This window comes from Corvus cornix, chromosome 11 (genome assembly GCF_000738735.6).
Source record: "Corvus cornix cornix isolate S_Up_H32 chromosome 11, ASM73873v5, whole genome shotgun sequence".
Classification (NCBI taxonomy): Eukaryota; Metazoa; Chordata; class Aves; order Passeriformes; family Corvidae; genus Corvus; species Corvus cornix.
This window is the reverse complement of record NC_046341.1, coordinates 15,024,996-15,046,052: the sequence shown is the minus strand read 5'-3', so window position 1 is coordinate 15,046,052 and position 21,057 is coordinate 15,024,996. Positions and strand designations below refer to the sequence as shown.

The following is a 21,057-nucleotide window of genomic DNA, read 5'->3' as shown; positions in this document are numbered from 1 at the left end:
CCAATTTCTATTTTTCTTGTACTTTCAAATGGATGTGAATTAAGCAGAAGGCTTCATACAAGTTAAAATCTGCACATAAGTTAGAAGATTGTCAAAAGGTTAGTAATTTGTATTTGTGAATCTCTTTTTAATCAGTCCAGTGGCCAGGTACAAGGACATAGCTAAGGAACTGACGTGGTTGTCAGAGTGAGGGCAGAGAGGTGAGCCAACATGCTCTCTATTAACTACAGCTCAAAGAAGGCATCTTTCCTCACCCTCTTACACGGAGGACAGGGAAGGATCTGCAAGAGAGACACCATGAACAGAAGAGGAGGAGAAAACCACCTTCCAAAACCTGGAGGGAAAGGCCCTGGAAGCGACTGCCATTGGTGGCTGCTCAGCCCCTGCACAGTGGGAAGGTGTCAGCTGAAAGGCTGGAAAACCTGCCCTTAGAGGGGAAAAGGGTGAGCAGAGAATTAACCTCGAAGGTATTGCAGGAACCCAAACACAGATGTTCTGGCAAATAACACCACATCCCTGTGGATTGTAGGAAACGACCTGACAAGAGAATGCACAAACTACTTTGCTGCCGTGATTTCAAATATAGCTATGAAGCTTTCAGAGCAGAGAGGGAAGAAGTTACCATACCTGAAGAGGAGGGTGAGGAAGGATGAGGGCTGTCCTCCTGAGCACTCCCCGTCTGCGAGAGACCCCCACCTACTCCGCTTTCTTCAGTAATGTTAGAGGACCCTGGTGTTGTCGACCTGCTGACAGACTGAGACTCTTGATCACTTCCAGACCCACGCCGCTCATCGAGACTACCTTGAATTATTTCATCTTCTCCTTTCCTGTCTCTTTTGTGGACCCTGGAGTGAACGACCACTTGGTGGTATGTTCTAAAAACCCTTCCACAGTCCGGGCATTCAGTTGGCTTTTCTTTTATGTTTCCATGACTTTGTAAGTTGTAATCTAGTCCCTGGTTCATACCATGTGACAAAAAATCTCTACTGCCTTCTAAAGGGTCTAGTTTGCTTGGCAAGTCTCTCTGATTGCCCATTTTAGTGCTGTGAACCAAATCAGCAGGCATTTTCTGCTTAGAGCCATCTGCTCCTACTAACACATACTCCCGCTTCTCCTTATCAAACATAACTCCAGCATTTGCCAAAGTGTCTTCGTGGCTGCGCTGTATCTGCTGCTCTTTAGACAAAAAGCCATGTTCCATGGCCATTCCCCTTGCCATAAGCTGCCAGGCCTGATAGCTGTTTACTGGATCCATCTCTGCTGCTTTGGCGGCAGCTTGTAACCTTTCTATACAGCTGGATTTCAGAGGAGGCACCAGATTGAGACAGCCCAATAAAGAATGTTTATCCCCTTCAGCAATACTGTGGCCAATGCCAGAAATGGGCGAAAGAAGCTTCCCCAAGACTTCCTTCTCTTTCATGGGCATATCTCCTTTGTTATAGATTTGATTTTGTTCGCTTAAGCTCGCTTTGTCAGGAGGAAGAAACCCGCTCTGCAAACATGACAGGTATCTTGAATACAAGTTTGCGTGAGCTTCCTGGGACATGCTGCTGATGGAGACAGGTACTTCAGGATCATTAGGAGATTTGTTCTTTACAGATAACTTATTCAGGTGAACTTTCATGTGGTTTTTAAGAAACCAAGGCTCTTTGAATCGCCTCCCACAGATCTGACAGCAGTGTTCAAAGGAATCCTTGTGCTTTCTCATGTGGCCTTTTAGGAACCAGGCTTGGCTAAACACTTGGCCACACACCTCACAACGAAACTCATTGGTGGATTGCTCCCCATTTCCATTGGAGCCCTGGCCCTGTGCTGACTCTGCAGTTATGTGAGCCTTCTCCACGTGGCTGATCAGCTCCTCCTCCTGCGAGGCGGCAAAGTCACACAGAGTGCACTTATAAGGCTTGTGTAGGATCCTTATGTGCCTGTCCAGCTCTTCTCGCTTCTTAAACTTGCCTTTGCAAAACGTGCATCTGAACCCAGCTGTCTGAGCGACAACTTCTTCCTGGACACTGACTGGCTTTGGAGAGGGAACAGGGTTGGAAATGTCAGGTGTGTTGTGATTAGGTGGCACAGACAAGTTGCAGTTTGCGAGCGGCATTGGCTGGGTGTGCTGCTGTGCTTTCACATCAGGTCGTGGCTGCAAGAGGCTGCTCTTCATCTGCTTGTCCCGAAGAATTGCTCTCTCCTCCAGCTCATGTAAAAGTCTGTTTTCTTCTCTGACCCTTCCACGACCTTTGCCGAGGTTTCCAAGCTTGTGAGTACGCAGGTGTATCTTCAGGTTGCCTTTTTGAGCTGCTCTGTGGTCACAGTAGGGACACTTGAACGGTTTCTCTCCAGTGTGAGTTCGCATGTGTAGCGACAGGATGCTGTTGAATCGAAAGCGTTTCCCACAGAGGGGACAGGGGTACTTTCTGTTTTTCCTGGCATCATCCTCTATGTCGCTCATCTGAGACATAATCCCTAGGTTTTGTCCATTTAAGAACTGCTGCAGATCCACGCGCCCGTTCAAACTGGTATCAACCTCTCTATTGAGCTGGTTTGCCAGCAGGGCCATCTGGCTGCTGATGGGCTGGTTTGCTATGGACATGTGACTTTTGTCTTCTAGTGGCACTGACGCCTTCTCCTCGGGGTTCTGCCTGTTCTGGAGCTCCGGGAAGGCATGGCTGAGCTGGGAAGTGATCTGGTGCAGCTTCTGACTCATTGAATATTGCCCATTGAGGATGGTGCTGTTGAGATGGGCGTCAGCTTCTGGCACAGCTGAAGAAACACCAAGGCACAAACTAGCTTCCTCCATCTCTGAAAATCAGAAGATATTTTAGATTCAGACTGTGAAAGAGTTACAAGCATTGAATCACCGGCGTACAATTTGCATTTTATGTTTTACCTACTCATAATAATGCAAAGGAATTAGTGTAAAAACAATTAAAAGTGTATTAAGTGCCAACTGTGCCAGACAATTTTGATCATACATGCACTTTCCTCATTCTGCATGTTTACCAAGAACTATTAATTACTATTTTAAAATATGTGACAATTTCAAAATCTAATTATTACAGAAGGGGCAACAGCTTTGACCACCTCCCTTGTCCTTCCTGTGAAACTGCACCTGTCTGCATTTCTAAATCTATAGAAAAAGAAATCTTATGCATCTCACCCATTTTCATTAAAAAAGCCAGCAACCTCCCGCCCCCCCCAAAAATAGAAATCCATTTGTAACTTTCGGTTCCGTTAACCATATTCAATATATTACACGTTATACAATGAGAAAGATAGTTTTATGATTTGACAAAAAACCGATGGTATGATATTTACTGGTGTACAATAAAACAAGATAATGTTTTGGGAAAAAATAAAGGACAAGCTTTAGAACAATAAAAGGGATTTTGCTTTAGTCAACAAAAAGTGCAGTAATATCTCATTAAGCTGATTAGTATGCTGCTTAGAAACAGTACTAGGTGCTGTAACACATGATTATAATCATAAAAATCCTTCAGTGTTTGCAAGTAAGCATTAACGAGGTATATTAAATTTTAAGGAGACTGCGACTAGCAGCTTTGTAAACCTCTGAGATTAAGATTTAACCCTTCTGTTACAAAACACTGTTATTTTGTCATTTTGAAACTGAGCCCATCAAAAGGCACATAAATTATCTTCTGCCAAGTCTTTTAATTCATCATTGAGAACCTTCAAATTTCTGTTCCTAGGAAAACTTGCCAAATTATAGAAGGAATATGTCTGCCCTTCAATGGGTAAGACATGTGATTTAAGACACTTTGATTTGTTTTAAAGACCTCTCTTATGGAACTAGATAAAACCAATTAAAACCTGGGGAAGGTGTTGTGGAAAGCCTCAACAAGTTTAAGAATTTTAATAACTTTCCTAATACACAGTAATGACTACAAATTGTAGCTACACTATGTATATTGCAGGAAATTAGAATTCAAAGCTGTTTGTTAAACACAAGTGCTCTGTTCTGGTCTGCATAATTGTCCACAATAATCCATCCTTGCCACTTCTCTACTCTACACAGATATAATGTATCTATAAAATTCTGTTTAAAATATAAAGTTTCACATAACTAATTCATAAACTATATGATGCTATAAGGTTATATTAGAGCATAATTAAGATCTTTGTTGTTCAGTGGAGTGATTTGACACTTTATTCACTCACAAAACTACTGAATTCTATACGTTCTTAAAAACTTAATTTGGTCAACACTCTCTGTGGCTTTAGGCAAAAGCATTTTTTCACTCTGTCTTCTACAAAGGCTCCAGGCACACTCTGGGTGGACACACTCTGGTTCCTCACACAGCTTCACAGTGGCCACTCGATAGACAATTCAAGGTCCAGATCTGGCACGTACTTAAAATGCGTGTAACTGTGCTCGTGGGAGTAGTCCAGTAGACTTCAAAGGGTGACTCTTGAAAGCCAAGTTCCACACATGATTAAGTATTTGCAGGATCAGGGCCTAAAAAAAAAGCACGGGAGGTCTTCGAGGGGAGACCTCTTTGGTCCTGACAGGATGACTGAGGTTGTGACACAATGCAGAACGTGTAAGAAGTACAGGAAAGAGTTATATTCATGTGTATTAAAGATGATGTATTAAAGATGAAAATGAGCTACCTAATATTACCCATATATAAAGCAGATCTTTGTCAAAATTTAACAGTCCTCTTATTCAGGTCACGTGTTGGGGACCCATTATTTGCATGCTGTCAATGTTATTATTTATAAAACATTAAAGAAATCAAGTATATAAAAGGACCCCACTTAAGTTTAGCTTGCAGTGTCTGATTTCCAAAAGTAGGCAGTAGGAGAACATAGTCAAGCCAGGTGTTCACCTAAGGGCATGTAGCAAACAAGGAAAATTCTTAATTTCCATTCAAGTTTTCTGTGCAGCAGACCACAGTCATTTAACATGTGGGAACATACAAACACCTTTTCTTTTTTTAAATTTTTGAAAGTTTGCCTAAATTTTGGAACAAATCAGATTTCATGTTCAAAAGGATTAAATAAGCAACTTCAGACTTGTGGTGCTAAGATCTGCCATTGCCTGAAGTCGACTGAGATTTTGATTATCTGCCTATGTACTTCTTAAAAAAAACAAAAAAAAAAAAAAAAAACCAACAACCAAACAAATAATCTCCAATAAACAACAAGAAAAACCCCAAAATTTGCTTTTTGTCTGGATTCCACATACCAAGAGTGTTATTTCTCCCCACCATGCTTAAACAAGACCTGTTGCAAACAAGAACATGACAATTCCAGAAATGCATAGCATGTGCAGATACACACAGTGAAGAAGGTTTAGATAGGTCTTTGTGAATTGTCATTATTGTACAGCAGCTTCAAAAATGCAGTCTGAATTTTATTTTTTCTCAGTTGATCTCAATAGGACCTGGTGCCTTTACATGCTCAGAAAGGTTTGGGTAGTTAATTCTAGCATTTTATGCTCTATCGAAGTTTGGAAATGCTGACAGATCCCAGAGGAATTTATTAAGTCTGATGTTTAACCCTAAGCATCAGTTCAAATGTATGGTTATTTGGATTGAGAAGGGGAGTTGTGGTTGAGATTTTAGTTATGCTGTGCCTCTTTTTCAAATATAACTTTAATAAACTAGCAACAGCAGTCGTAGCTGGAACATCCTAAGTTTTCCAATTTTCCCTTTTTGCTATTTTCTGTCTTCTAAAATCATACAGAAACATATAATGTAGAATACAGATAGAACAAGTAAAAAAATGGATTAGAGGAATACCAAATCCATAATTTCTCATTTAAATACTTATAATTTTGGATTAAGTCGGGGGAGCCTAACCCACACACATGGATCTTTTGGCACAGGAAATGTTATATATTTTTGATTAAATATGATGAAAAGTCAGCAAAGCCTCTGCTTAGTGAGCAACAACCAGCTCTGAATGCCACCTACTTTGACCAGCTGTGCAGTTTCTGGGACCCAGCTACCACAATCTCAAGATGTATCCTTCACTTAAACTGCATTTCCACCCTCGCCTGTCCCTGCTTCTTGCAGGTCTGTTCTTCCTCTGGCTCTGAATTGTCGCCTCTGTTCCTGACTCCAGCCTGGTTTCATTAAGGATAACCACAGCATTGAATGTACTGCCCTGTGAACTTCTCCTGCCATGCCCAGTTACAGCTTTTCTGATCACAGGGACCTTGCTACTGTCCAGCTCTCACAGAAATCACTCTTGGTATCCTTGAGCCCACTCACAGCAAAACCTACCAAAATCTCATCTTGTATCCACATGCAAGACAGAAACAAAATTCATCCATCATTCCACTATGAATTAGGTAACTCAATCTAATTTGCCTAATTTCCCTAAAAAAAAAAAAAATTAGCAATTTCATTCTCTCCCTCTTTATCCATCATCCCTGTCTAGATCTATGACCAGACAGGGTTACACCAGGTGGGGTAATGGGTTTTCATTCCCCAGTGAGGCTCCTGCAGTTCATGGCACCCACCTTAGTGTCAAGGTATTCAAAAATAAAAAAGCTGGAAATGCTGCTGTGATGCTCCATGGTAGGGAAAATATCTAGCTTTCGATTTTTAAATATATATTCTATCACATTATTTTCATGATCCTGATCTCTCATATAAGGAAAGCACAGAATGTTTTGCCATCTCTTGTGCTGGGAACAGAAGCACAATGTTCTCTGTAGTTAACAAATGTTTACAAAATGAACTGCAAATCAAATTTGAGATTGTTAAGAAATTCAAAATATGTTTGTTGAAGTTTATGTAGTAAATTTCTGACCTTTAATTATCTCAAATGTTGTGTAAAGACAGTGTCCCTCAAGACACAGCCCCATACAGAGTGTGTTGGGATCAGGAGTTATTATGGGCTGCCTTTTCTAACCTAAATAAACCCTCAGCTCTTGCCCAAGTGAGTTGCTGAGGCCAAAAAGCCCTGACCTGATCCTGCTGCATACATGTGCTACAACCTAGCTGTGTTCACACTGCCCTGGGCAGGGCAGGAGCACCCTTGGGAAGCACCTCACCAACCATCCGTGGCCATGCGGCCTCGTTCTGTGCCCAGTGTGCAGGATCCCGTTCCTCTGAGGAGGAGCTCAGCTTATGAAACTCACAATGGGATACAGATATTATAAAAATACTGTCTCTCATCTCCTACATAAAGGTGCAGTGAGACATTCAAGTCCCTTTGATGATACTAATAGTTATTTTGATTTCACTCGCATTTTTGCCCTCAAGACTATTTCCTGTGATATCAATAGCAAAAGTTCTGGCTTTAGCCATTTCAATTGAACACACGGATTTTATTTAACTATTTGAAATGGATTACTGGAATTTAAAACCAATTATGACACCAGAAATGCCTGTCATCACAACTACATTAATGTAATACGAGAAGCTCAGCTTCCTCTTGCTGGAAACAGAGTGAAAAAAAAAATATGGCAAGCAGAAAGACAGAATTTAAAGATAAATCTATGCCTACACACACATGTAAACATATGCAGGCACACACATATCTGTATACAGACACATATGTGCAGACACACACCTGTTATCTTTGTAAACAGATGGACCAAATTCAGCTCTTATTTACACCTGTTCATTCCTGCTGGACACAGACACACTGAAACTTTCCCCTCTTCAGTGCTGTAGAGAAAACAGTCATTTTAAAACCACTGTTGTGCTGTTATTATAGCTTAGATTAGGTTAGTTAAAAGATTTACAGTTCAGTAAGCAAAGTAATGCTTTACAAGCTCACGTGTTTAGACGACAAGCTCGCTCTGGCCCTGATCCTCTAAGCAGTTAGAGCTACACACACTGTTACTTATGCGCTCAGAATATAGACCTGGTATTTATCTTTCCAGCTAGAAAAATTCACATATATCTACATTATCTTGTGGTCCATTGGCAAATTCTGAATACTCCAATACAGACTGCTTCAGTTCTTAGCAACTCGTAAACAGGTATTGCCGAGATCAGAATATACATTGAATTTTTATTAAATATTGTTCTTACTGTTGCAGCAGAAACAGTTGAAGTAAGGCTGTTATAAGCATAATACACTCCTGTTAAGAAATACAGAACACCAGACTACTGAACCCTTTCAGGGTCATTAAACAGCTGTAAACATTATTACAAAAATAAACCAGAGATTTCATGCTTACATTTTAGCCCAGAGCTTGGTGTGCTGAGCAAGTACATTTTTTTCATCTCTTACAATCAACGCTGGTGACATTTGGGCATCCAAACAAATTACATCACAAATATTACTGAGGTGGGTAGGATACTGAGCAGTTTATTTGCCAGATGATTAATATATAAACAGTAGGGCAGGATAGATGACCTACTCTTCTTTGACTGATTTGTAGGCAATACTAAGAGACATAGATGTAAATAGTTAGATTTTAACAAAAACATGTGTGCACAGAAGGGGAGGGGAGAGATCAGCTGTATTTAGTGCCACCAGGACAGCATTATCCAGTCTGATAAAATGAAATAAACATTAGGCCAGATTCTATTCTCATTTTACTTATGCAAAATAGAGAAATTGCATCGACTTCATAGGAGTTTTGGTTAAGTAGGTGTCCTGTTCCTTGGGGTATAATATAATTATATTAGGAAAATACATGGTTTCTGGAGTATAACCGGATGTCTTTAGAAAAAAGAAAGTTAACCTACAGGTAATGTGTCCTATCTATTTGTTTTTATTTAAATATTATTAAGGCCAGCTTGGTAATTCGTTATCACTGTAAGTCACATTAGCACATTTAAGTTTTGTAGGCACTGCAAAGCACACGCAGCTTGTAATAACTGAGAGGTGGATCGAAGCAGGAGTGGAGCACAGCCTGTCCAGAGCAGAGGGGGAAGCAGGGCTGCCCCCATCCCACAGCCCCAGCAGGCTCCCAGGGGCTGCAGCTTCACACCAACACCATCTTCCAGCGCCCGGGACCACGCAGGGGGCAGCCGGGAAGGCATTTGACAAAACTGTAGCTGCTTTGTAGTGCTGATATTTAAACAAGCTGCTTATTGATTCCAAAACAAAGTACTCCTTTAGTAACAACAGAGCCAACTCATTCCACAACAGTTTTTATGTCTTAAAGAAGGGTTAGCAGAGGGATTTTGAAGTTTCAAAAGTCATTAGCAGACAAAAAATGGTTTGCTGAGGCTGTACTGCCTTCGCTCTGGGCTGGGAAGAGAGTTGCTTTCTAAAATACCTGTTACATCTGTAGGGTGCTTTCTAGTTAGCACAGCCTTTGGGACTGATAACTGATCAGTGGAAGATAAATCACCAGAACAGTCTTTGGCTGGTAGCACCCATGGAGTGGCGGACTGTGAACCGTTTGTGATCACAATCTAGGAAGATGAGCACAGAGGAGAGGAGAGGTCATTTATAAATCTCACTCACTGATTAGAATAGAAAGATTAGAAGAATGCAGACAAGCTGTTTGATTTATTGCTACTTTGCATGTGACTTAGCAAAATCTGTTTTCCTTCTTATTTATTCCATTTCACTTGCATATACTTAAGAAGTCAGATCCAAAGAAGAGAAAGATAAATAATTGGTACTGAAAGTTCAGTAGATTAAAAAATTTAAAAAAAAAAAAATCATGATTTTTTTTTTTCCCAGGAACTGGTTGCATCTGTGATCATTATTTTTTAGCTTATAAACATTGATTCTCACGTTACTTTTTTTTCCTAGTGATCTCTCAACAACAAAAGTAAAGATAAGAGTGATACCAAAATTCAAATTGGAGCCTTATTTGTGGAAAGCTTCATTAAACTAAAGCTTCTGTTACTTTAGAAACATCATTTTTTTAAAGTAAATTTGTTATTTTCATGTAATTTGTAATGTATACAACTGATTAAACCCTCTCCAATTTGATCAATTTCCTGTAGCTCCTATCTGATCATTCACTTTAATTAATCTAACTGGCATCCACATCAGATTGAAGAAACCTTAAAATTAAGCCTTTAATGAACAACTTTACCATCACAGAGTACAAATAAAATAATAAAATGCCTGTAAGACTTTGCAAAGCATATTTATTATTTCATTTTTTGTCATTTTTACAGCATGGAAAGGGCTCTGAATCTCCTCATCTGAGGACACTGCACTGCACTGGAAGTCCGCAATGCTCTAACCCATTATATAATACCAAAAGATACATAATGTTGACCCTATTAATCCTGCATTCCTCACACAGGAAAGTTCCAAATAAAAGGCAGAGCATTTCAGCTGGGTGAGGACAGGAGGATCAGGCCCTCTGAACCAATTCCAAAGAGATCAAGAAAGAAGAGTTAAGACCACAGAAGTCAAAAGCATAGTTAGAAACAATTTAAATCCAAACCTGTAATGCTGGGTTGATGATTTTATTTTCATTTCACAAAGGCTTAGACGTAGATTTTGTGCACAACTAAACATAATGTCAAATGCACATATGTCCCAAAGATCAAAGTATGATTGACTGTGAAATATTCATATGCAATAGCCCAGCAAGATTTTGTTCGCAAGGGCACCTGTCAGAAGCATAAGCTTGGATACAAATCATCAAATAAATATGTAAAATCATTACTAAAATCCAGGCATGCAATCAGATAGTCAGTTGTCTGAAACTGCTGGACTGTAGCCAGCACAGTGGCTCAACAGACTAATGCTTTGGTCTTTGCAGATCCTCAGGGCCCTGGTTCAGTTCCTCCTGCTACTGGTCAGGTCAACTGTCTGTACCTAGTGTTGACTTTCCTGGCACTTAATGCTAGGAGCAAAGCAAAAAAACCCGAGTCCATAAGTTGCCTTTGACCTGAGCCACAGAAACATCTGCTGGTTGAGTCACGAACTGCTTGTTGGCCAAGTTTAACAGGAACCGAGCCTGTTGCGGATCAGCTCTCTCAGCAGTAGGTGTCACTGCAATAAATAGATGGATTTCAAGGGACAAAGACACACACTACCAGGGAAAATACATAAACAGAACATCCCTGAATAAAGAGAGTTTCAAAAAGAAGTATGTGGTCCAATTAGGCTTTTCCTTTAACTTTATGCAAAATGTTGGAAATCTGGTTTAGGGAAGAATTAAATTGCACAAGTGGGATTGCCAACAACAACGGCACCGTAATTCTGTCCTTTAGTCCTGTGCCACAGAGATCCTTTAATTCACATGAATCACCTCCCTGCAATCCCAGGTCTATTAGGTAAAGACTGTTATAGTTAAACCTTTGAAAAAAAAATGCTCTCTAACAAATTAAGTAATTTTCTCTAGTGGAACAAAAGACCTAGTTGTATGGGAAGACACTGCACACTCAGCTGTAGTTGTAGGACTGAAAGACCACAAGGTTAGCCTATTTTTTGTTAAATTAGAGAGCCCATACCCAACCCTATCTGCATACAGAACAAGGAAAAGGAGAATGCTTATAACAGCTTGGGGGGTGGGGGGAAGATGTCTCAAGTATAGATTTAATTAATACAATGCATATTTTGAAGAAGAAGTAACCAATTTATATTTGAAACAGAAATATTTGGTATGCCAAGTAATATCACAGAGATGTCAGCCAAGTCTACACCATATTTGGTTTCATTATCACAAAATGGTTTGTAGGATAATTAAGGATGCTCCAAATTGCATGCTATTGAGTTAGACTGTAGACAAAACAATACATCACTAAGCATATGGGCTACCTGTGATGACATCAAGACAGAAACTACGTGCCTAAGAAAATGTTTTAAGAAAAAATAAATATTAATACATTAAACCTTGCATAACCTGTTGCACATGAAAGAGAACACGTGACAATACATACTCCCAAAGTACATATATAATATAACTGCATTTATTCTACTTCCAGTAACATTTAACAGGGAACAAAGGCGAAGAAAAATATAGAGAGAATAAAAAGATAAATATCTGCATTCTTCAAGGTCAGTATATTTAAGAAAACCAACATTAAAAAAAATATCACCCCCCATGAAAAGCATAAAGGGCCACAGTACAAATGTGGAAGGAGTTAAACACCTCCTTCCCCCCAGCAGTTACTTCCACCAGCTCCTGCGCTGGTATTCCCTGAAGGCCTCCAGCACCACCCAACACCAAAGCGCACTGCGATCTATTCAATCGGAGGAGAGGGACACTTTTGCTAAATGTTACTTTGCTGGGTACAGAAATATCCTACATCTTAATACAATGTAAATGGAAACAGGTAGAAATTCAGAAGTAACTTGCCCAATTTCAGTGCTCCAAAAGGCCATAAAGGGACCAAGGTTTTCAGAATTTCAGCACTGTAGAAATAAGTATCTCTAACCGGTCATTTCCACATTTCATTTAGGAAAAAGCTTGCCATGTATCTTGACTTAAATAGATGGCTCATCCTCTGTAAAGAAGCCAGGGACAGCATCCAGAACTCTTGACACCCATTGCTTAGTCCAGTATGCCAGATAGCTTTTCTTAATCAAACAAAATTGACTGATGAAAAGCCTGGGGTTTAACTCATGGCAAACCTGTCAGCATTAAACTTTTTTTTGTTAAAATACTGGAGTTATTTTTTTTTTAATAACTGAGATTCTTGGCTGTTAATACCTTCTATCTCCAAATTCTATCTTCTCTCTTCCTCCAACTGATTTATTTTTTCCTCTCCCTATAACACATGGACTTGGTGACAAAAAATACCACACATAACTTAGATGGTCATAGTGATTCTTAGATACAAGTGGCTTCGAGGAATTATTATTCATCATATTAGTTTAATACTAATTTCCAGGGGAAAAAAAAAAAAAAAGATAAAGCTGAGAAAGCCTTAGGTTCAGTGGAATGAGATGGAATAAAAGATGCAGTTGAAATAGGCAGGGATGCTGGGAGGCAGGTTGATGCAGGAAAAATAGAACAAACATTGCTCAGAACACCTCTTGTGTTTGTGGTCTCCCAAAAAGTAGAAAGAGAAAACTCCTTGCAGAATTAAGTGGAAAAGATAGACGAGGAAACACCACACAGACTAAGGCTACAAAAAAATAGACTTAATTATCACCCAAGTAAAATGAAACGGAAACAAATCCTCTTTATACCACTGGTGTTCTGGCCTGCCCATATTCTTACTGATATATCACTGCTTCAGTCATTTAACTTTATTAATTGATCACTGTCATGAGCACGAGAGCAGAGCTGGGAACTCTAAGGCCAACTTGTACCTCCTAAGCTGCTTTCCCACTGAAATAAGTGGCTCAGGCTTACCAGGGTGTGGTTAGCAGTCACTGCACTGCTCAGACACCCACTCTGGGGTCAGGAAATCTCCAGAAAACAAGCTCTTTTTCATATGTAATTTTAGAGAAGCAAAAAGAAATACATCACACTGCTCTTTCAGAGGGAGGAAGACAACCCCGAACAGGAACATCTGTACTGAAAGTAAATGACTTGGGGTATTTCCCTGTATTTTCCCAGCTGCTTTTAAAATCCTCTCGACCTGTTGCAGTGAGATTACTCTGGCTCGCAATAACCCTGCCTCTTCCTCTGAATGATCATACAAAACGGTTGCAACAGTTCCACAGTTAAGCCAAGGAAATAATAATAACGATGTCACACAAGTGACCAGAAGAAAGGGCCCCATCCTTGCAGTACTCTTGGCTGCAGTGAGGTGCAGTCCATGAAGGAAACAGAGAATTTCCTCCCTTTGCCCTGAGGGATCAGGTACAGCAAAGGGAATCATCTTGTGCATCCCTCGAAGGAAGCAGAGATGTGAGTGCTGACTGTGGTGAAACAGAACACAGGTTTAAGTGCAATGGCAGCACGGCCTTCAGGATCCAACAAGCTGGGTGCCAACTGCTGTTTGGGCACCCCTGTTTTATCTTGGCACAATAGCTCTGATCACTAATAAAGGGCACCGAAAACTTGGCAGATACATAGCAGATAGATAAATAGAGAGGAGAATGAATACTATAAAAATACAATAACATTTCAAAGCTATCTGAAGGATAAAAATCCTTTAAATAATTTTGATGTTAATTGCAACATTCCAGGCCCTTGGCTGAAAAGACAGACTCTTGTGGTGATAGGCGAGTGGTAGCAAAGCCGACAAAGAAAGTCTGATAAATGCAATCACAGGATGACAGACCCTGGCAAGTTCAATTACGGTTGCAAAGTCAGGTGGGAGATGGACTCTGCTAACTGTAATATATCCTTAGCAGCCAGCTCTGGCAACGAACGGCTCTGACCAAACTCCTTTGAGTGACTGACAGGATCCCAGGAGCCTTCCGTCCCACGGCAGGCTGAGATCAGCTACAGCTGTTATCAGAAGGACCAGGGACTAACAGGGAGTGCTTTACTGCAAGGTTTCAATACAACACACAAATAAATGCCACAAACTGTCAGTGAAACTATTTCAATCCTCTTGAAAAGTCTGTGCAAATGAGCAGTTTGTGTTCACTTTCTCCAGCTCGTGTAAACCTTCACTCAGTGTTAATTTACACTGCTGCAAACCTGTGTGAATCCAGGTAACACCAGCAAAATACAAAGCCAGACAAAAGGAGGGGGAAATACTTGGCTGTTCAGTTTTAAGGACCTGGCCATGGGAAGCAGTGAGTAAGCTCCCACTACTTGCAACAGGACCATCTGAGAGATCCTCTTCCTACAGGACTGAATCCCAAATGCCCCAGAGCTGACAGCATTCAGGAGTTCCCACACAAAATCACTGCTTGGGCAATGGTATTGCTCCTGTTGCCCAAGCAGAAACTCATTTTTTCTGAATTCCAGCCCCTTGCACCTACACTTACGAATATAGAGATCATTATAACTCTTTCTACTTAAAAGGATTTTCATCTCCTTAATTTTATACTTCAGAATAGACTAACTATTCTTATTTGAGGTGAGAAAGCAAGAAGTAGATGTATAGAGCAAATTGTGGCTTCTCATACTTCAGTGCAAAATTAGCTAAGAACTTAAGTCATGTTTAATCAAAGTATCTGGCTTCCTTGTAGTTTTCCTTTCTTTATATATATATATATATATATATATATATATATATATATATATTTTAAGTAACAAAAAACAAAGTCTTTTCTCAATTTTTTGTTGTTGAATTTTATTTTCCTAGTGACTGTTTTAGAAAAAAAAAACAAACTCACAGAGTTATTAAACAACTTCTTTGTTCTCCTTCTGGGTTTTCCAAAAGTACTGTAAAATGACAATGGTATAAAAATTATACTGTAAAAAATGTAAGTACTGTGAATGAGCAGAGTTATTCATTTATATCCCTAGCATATGAAATGCCCATATCATGTATCCTTTATCCAACAGCAGACTCTTTTAGCTTCAATCACAAGAGCTAACAATATGTTATTGATATGATTTCAGGAAGCTGTCAGCAGGCAGCTTCGCTTTCAGCTCCTCAGCTCTGTTGAGCGCCCACAGAACGTACCTGTGCCTCTCCCGCAGGAGAGCTGGCAGCGAGGTGCACATTCCTGTCAGCTCTCACCGTGGAATAAAGAGAAACCTAAACAGGTCTTCCTCACTAAACGCAGCCTCACAGTCCTCACACAGCGAAAACACGCTGCTGGTTTCACTGGGAATGTTCAGCAGCACCAGCAGCCCAGGTCTCTGAGCACTGAGGGGCAGATCATTGTCCCTGCAAAGAGCTGGAGCAAGGAGCAGCAGGGCAGGTGACCCAAGGCACTGCTGTGGGCCCTCACCCTTCTTGCCCCATGCCCACCTCCTCTCCCAGCTGGCCTTTCACAAATTTCCACCTTCCTCCTGTGTCCTCCAATTCTACTCAACACAAAATCAGCAGGAAGATGAGCGAACAGGGGGTAACCAGGCGTCTGCCCTGCCAGGAAGCAGAGGGGGTGAAATGGTGCCTGAAGCTTTGTACACCCCAAGCCAGGTCTCCAGGAACTGTCAGAGCCTGACTCCTGTCCACAGGGATGCAAATCAGGACTCCCAATGTGCTTGTGCACCTGGTCCTGTGGGCTCCCTTCAGCAAAAGGATGCAATCGAAATGAGACATGAGGCTCTTCTGTAGACATGCAAACTTCTTCATTTTTAACCACTTCTGCTTGAAGGAGAAATAAAGTCAGCACATAAGTCCAGTACTTTTATAGATTATATTTATGTGCTACTTTATTTTCAGGATCTGAAGAATAATCACAAATGTCAGAAGCCAGGACAGGTAAGCTAAAAGTGCAGCTCTTTCCACTTTAGGAAACCAGTGGGTTTTAAAATTAGTTTTCATATTGGCTTACAAGTTTTAATAACAAAAGAGTATTTTGTATTATTAGATATTGGTCATTTTTTTGTCTGACAAAGAGCAATAACAGGCTGCTGCAGGAGTTAGCGCAGTTTTGGTGAGTTCTTTTTCCTCCAAATGATCAGAGAAAGTACAGTACTTTCAGGATGTGCCTCACTTGCTCTTAAAAGGGTAAAACAAAATATTCTTCTAGCTATTCTAAGCCTGCCATATAAGTATTATGCTGTTACAGATTTCAAAAGGTTAGCTTCAATGAACCTGACATCAGTATAACCCAAAATAACCCATTCAAGAGAAAAGTAAGAAATAATTGCTGTTTTCTCTTTTTTTTTCCTCAGCTATATTGCTATAATGATTTTGCATAACAGATTGAACAAAGTGCTGTTGTGACAGGTGGTAGAATTCAGCTAGTAAGCACAGAGACAGGGTTCAATTTAGTTTGTGAATCCTTTAATTGTTGTGCAGCTAATTAAAGAAGGTTCTTTACACTCGCAAGTGTTTACCGTTGCTAGTATGCATACATGAAAAATTAAATTGTGCCTTCAAGGGCTGAGAACTATAGAAAAATCATAGCTGATTCTGCAACATGCTTACCAGCTCAAAATAGCTGCTTTTCACAATTGGAATTTGTAAAACTTTTTGCTAAGCAAATATAGAGCTAATTAGAAGTGTTCGTTGGACCAATTAACATTTAAATAAATAAGCCATATTGCACATTTCACAGTCTTTATTTAATGATGCTTCTTAACTCTTTGGAAAGATTCCTTTAAGTACAAATAAGTTGTCATAAAAATGAAAGACAAAAATAACACCATAACAGTATATTCTATGCTTTTTTCTTTTTGCCTTGAAGTCTTCTCTAAAACTCTATACCTGTTACTGGGGAAAGGGGGGGTACACAAATCTGGTTCTTTCTTTCATCTTGTCAAGTTACCTTTCCACCTTTTTGAATGCAAACAGAAAAACATATTTGATTACTATTTAAAGTGTTATGATAGCTCTGTTTGTTTTGCCCCATGGAACAGAGTCTGTTTTAGACAAAAATTCTTACTTTTATCTCATAAAATGGCCATTCCAGCCCAAAAGAAGGGTGTTCTCAGAAGAGACTGCTCTTAGAGCAAGAAAAACAGCAGTTTGAAAGTTGTGTGTACAAACAACGAAGCGACAGAAAAAAACTAAATCTGTTTTCCAGGCCTGCTGTTTGCATTCCCACAGCAAAACCAGCACTGTTGTTATACCTAACCCCAAGGCTGCAATTGCCTGTCTCTTCGGGGTCAAGTGATATTTTGCTTTCAAAACAGCTGTCTTTTAATTTAACAGTCCCTTTCAATCAATAAGACCCCTTCAGTCTGCGCTGAACATACATTTTCTCTCTTTCTTTCAACCTCCAAACCCCTACCTAACACAAAGGTTACATTAAAAACAGGGGGAAGGCTTCTTTCTACTTTTTTCCAAGATGCATTGCACTACCTTGTAATCACACTAAGAGCTAACGTGGAAGGACCCATTGTTGACCCTGGCTTTCAGCACAGAAAACCAAATTAACAAGGACCAATTAACATTCAAATAAATAAGGAAGATTAACAAAGAATACTCTGCATACCAAGAGGGTAAAATAAACTAGAGGAAAGACTACAGTATCTGCCTCAATCAGGATGAGTGGAATTCTCCAGGAAGGACACAAGCCCATCACAGCACAGAAGCACAACCTGATGAGCTCCAGAGGGGATGTGGCCGTGTGTGAAACAGGCAAAGCTCTCTCTTTGGAAAACCCTTGGGAAGATGTGCAAAAACCCCACAGTCCTGCATGATGCTTCTGTAGAAGGAAAGTGCTGCCCAACTGTCTGGTCTCTGCCCTGCTCCTTTCTCCTGGGGCTGTTGGGGTTTGGGATGGCCTCTTCTGATGCTGGGCCATGAGGAGCACGTGGCTTTGAGCTCACAGCTGACCAGCAGCAGGCCAAGGTAGACTCTTCTTGCATGGATTGTCAGTGTATGATGCTTCTGATTAAATTTTTTAGTCAGAAAGGTGTGTTTGGTTTTGGTTTTTTTAGATCCAGTAAATTCCGGTTAAAGTCAAAGAGAAGTGGCTAAAGAACATCCAACAGCTGAAGAGGAAGGTATTTGGGAAGTCCATAGGGACTGGAAAATTCACGGTTTCAAATGTACATTCAATTACACTCCACCTGAAGACTCCAAGCTAAATTTCTGTGCTAATTAGGTCGTTGTTCTGAGCACTGAGTTGCAAAATACATATATGACGTTCTCAAAATGTCATGGTTCAGAGCAAACCTGTCCCTACACAACTTTAATTTCATATAACTCTTTAACCTTTCTTTGGGGGCAGTGGGGGGCACACAGGTAGCTGAAGCTGTAACCTGGAGCTACTTCTAGGGACTCCCTGTGCCATGGATCAGAAAATGCTACACCAGGAAGGATGAAAGATGGTTGAACCCTATACCTTCATCATCCCCTGCTTCTTGCTCTTCCTTCAGGTAAATCTCCAAAAATTACTTTAATTTGGCAAAATTTCTCCACCTTTCTTGGATATCATTACCCCAACAGTACAATTAAATTCCCCAGTAACTAATCAGCTGCAAAGCCTGTCTCCTAAAAGGAAACTCCTCCTACACAAAGGTTATGAATAATTCTCAGAAGGTTACAACATGATCTATCATTTTAAGTATTTGGATCTGGAGTACTGATTCAGGCCTCTAACTGACAGCCACCTTTATGAATAGTTAAGAGTTCACAGAGATGATTATCATGTACTATTTAAATATGTATAAAGGACAAAGATAATAACAATACTTTGCACTTTAATAGAAGCTTCTGTCTGAAATTCTCAAAGGAGAGCCAAAGTCCTCATGAATGCACACTCACAGCCCCTCTGACCTGCACAGTTGGTCACTGCTATTATTCTCTGGAATCTGCTAGGCTGTTATTGCTAGATTTCTCAAAAATGATAATGTCTGCCTTAATTTATAAAGCAGTTGGAGCTTTACAAAATGAGTAACTCACAAAGTGAATCACCATTGTGGGGATGTTGACCAATGCCTTGTGCTGAGGCAGAAAACAGCATGGGACACCACAGGATGCTCTGCAGATCCTTCGCCCTCGTTCTCCTGGTCAAGGGAGAGAATCCTCCTCATTCCCAGGCTGAAACACCACTGACTGAGGAGCACACTGTCCAACTGGGAGAAAAGCTTCTCCTGCTACTCTTCAGGAATAAGTCTTCCTGTAACTTTAAAAATAATTTTAGAGTTTTTTCCTCCAGTACTAAATCAAAAAGAGCAAAAGTGGGCTCCACTTGAGAGCCAAACTTTCTTGCATGAAGAACACTTTTGTGCAGTTTGTTACAGACACAGGAGGGTTTATACTAAAAAAATGTTTTAAGTAATCCATTTCTAAATGCTCTGTGTTGACGAAGTCAGCCTCTCCTGTCTTCTGATCAAGAGGCTGAAAGCAAGTGACTCTTTCTACTATCCCATAAAATACAGAAGGAAGATTTGATCATGCCCAACTGTATCTTTCAGAAAATATGAAAAGAGCTACTAAATAGAAACAGAAGTGTAAAAAATAGCCCAAATATCAGTACTATATGCAATATATATCAGTACAAATGCAACTATACATTCTGAAATGCTGCCAAAAGTTGGTTGTGTTTGAAAACTGGACCTGGACAATTTGAACTTATGTAAATAGCATTTGTACAGCAGTGGAACCAAAGGTCCTCCTGACTTTAAGGGCATATTTACAGAAGAGTCAACTGATCTTGAATAACTCCACCAATGTATTAAGAAAACATGTTTTACTTCCAACATTACTAATATGTTTATTATACAACTTTGTTTCTTAAACAAGTACATATCTTAACCAAGTATGAAAAAAGCAAAGGAAAAAAAAGTCACATATGTCCCAAAGTACCCAAGCTTTTCTGCTTCCTTTTACAGTACCAGTTTTCCTTCAACATTTTTAAAAAATTCTCACAAGTGTCAAAGAAGAACAAATTACTTTCATATTTCTTGCAGAACTTGTAACAAATACAACAGTTACAGAGAGGGAGAGAAATGGGGAAAATGCATTTCCATGGGATTGTTTTCAAATACCTGAACTAAGTGGGAATGAGGTGGTATCATGAAATCCCTCTGCAACAAGCAACTTCTCTTGATACAAAATGCAGTGATGGAGAGAACTGGACCAGCTTTGTCCATTGGACACTTTGTCCTGTAAAACTGACTGTGCTCACTCCCTCTTTCTTCTCTAAAAACCTCTTCATCTCAGCATAATTTCCCTATCAGCACTGTAGTCAGTCTCAACCTTTTGTTGAGGCTTTTTACTCATTTGCTTGGGGTTTTTTTATTTGGTTTGGAGTGGTTTTGTTTGTTTGTATTTAATTTTAGATCAATTTGTTAAATCAGACTGATAAAGTTACTGAAATAACACCCCAAGCCTCTGGCTGCACTAGTGCTATCACAATGGAACTCTGATCTCATCCTGGCTCCTATAGCTAATAACAAACAGCAAGAGGCTGAACTCCCTCAGCTCAAATATAACCATCCAAAGTCAAGTTAAATTCAGCATCACTTTCACGTATTCAGAAGATCAGAAAATTGGTTTACAACAACTTATCACAGAGTAACATGTCAGCATAAGTTAACTGATTCACAGTAATTTTTAGTGTACATGCTCTTGGCAAATGTGATGTAAACTTAGCACAGCTTTCAGTGAAAGACGTGTTTCACTGGTTTCATTAGGGCTAAATTAACACACTGCTCCTTGTGTGCTGGGAGGCAGGAACCACTACAGAGACAGCTACAGCAGCTGACAGTGGGGACCTGGGTGT

General features: G+C 40.0%; 1 protein-coding gene across 9 annotated transcripts in view; it reads right to left on the bottom strand.

Moving 5' to 3' along the window:
• The window catches only part of ZNF536 (zinc finger protein 536), a 344,627-nt gene that overhangs the window by 183,209 nt on the left and 140,361 nt on the right, over nt 1–21,057 (bottom strand). For 8 of the 9 annotated variants that reach the window (XM_039558356.1, XM_039558354.1, XM_039558360.1 and 5 more), the window contains one exon: nt 628–2,799. In XM_039558356.1, the coding sequence (XP_039414290.1) occupies nt 628–2,797 (2,170 nt within the window). In that variant the 5' untranslated portion in view covers nt 2,798–2,799. Of the gene's footprint in view, nt 1–627; nt 2,800–7,545; nt 7,644–21,057 lie in introns of all 9 variants that reach the window. The other variant, XM_039558359.1, reaches the window with a different exon arrangement.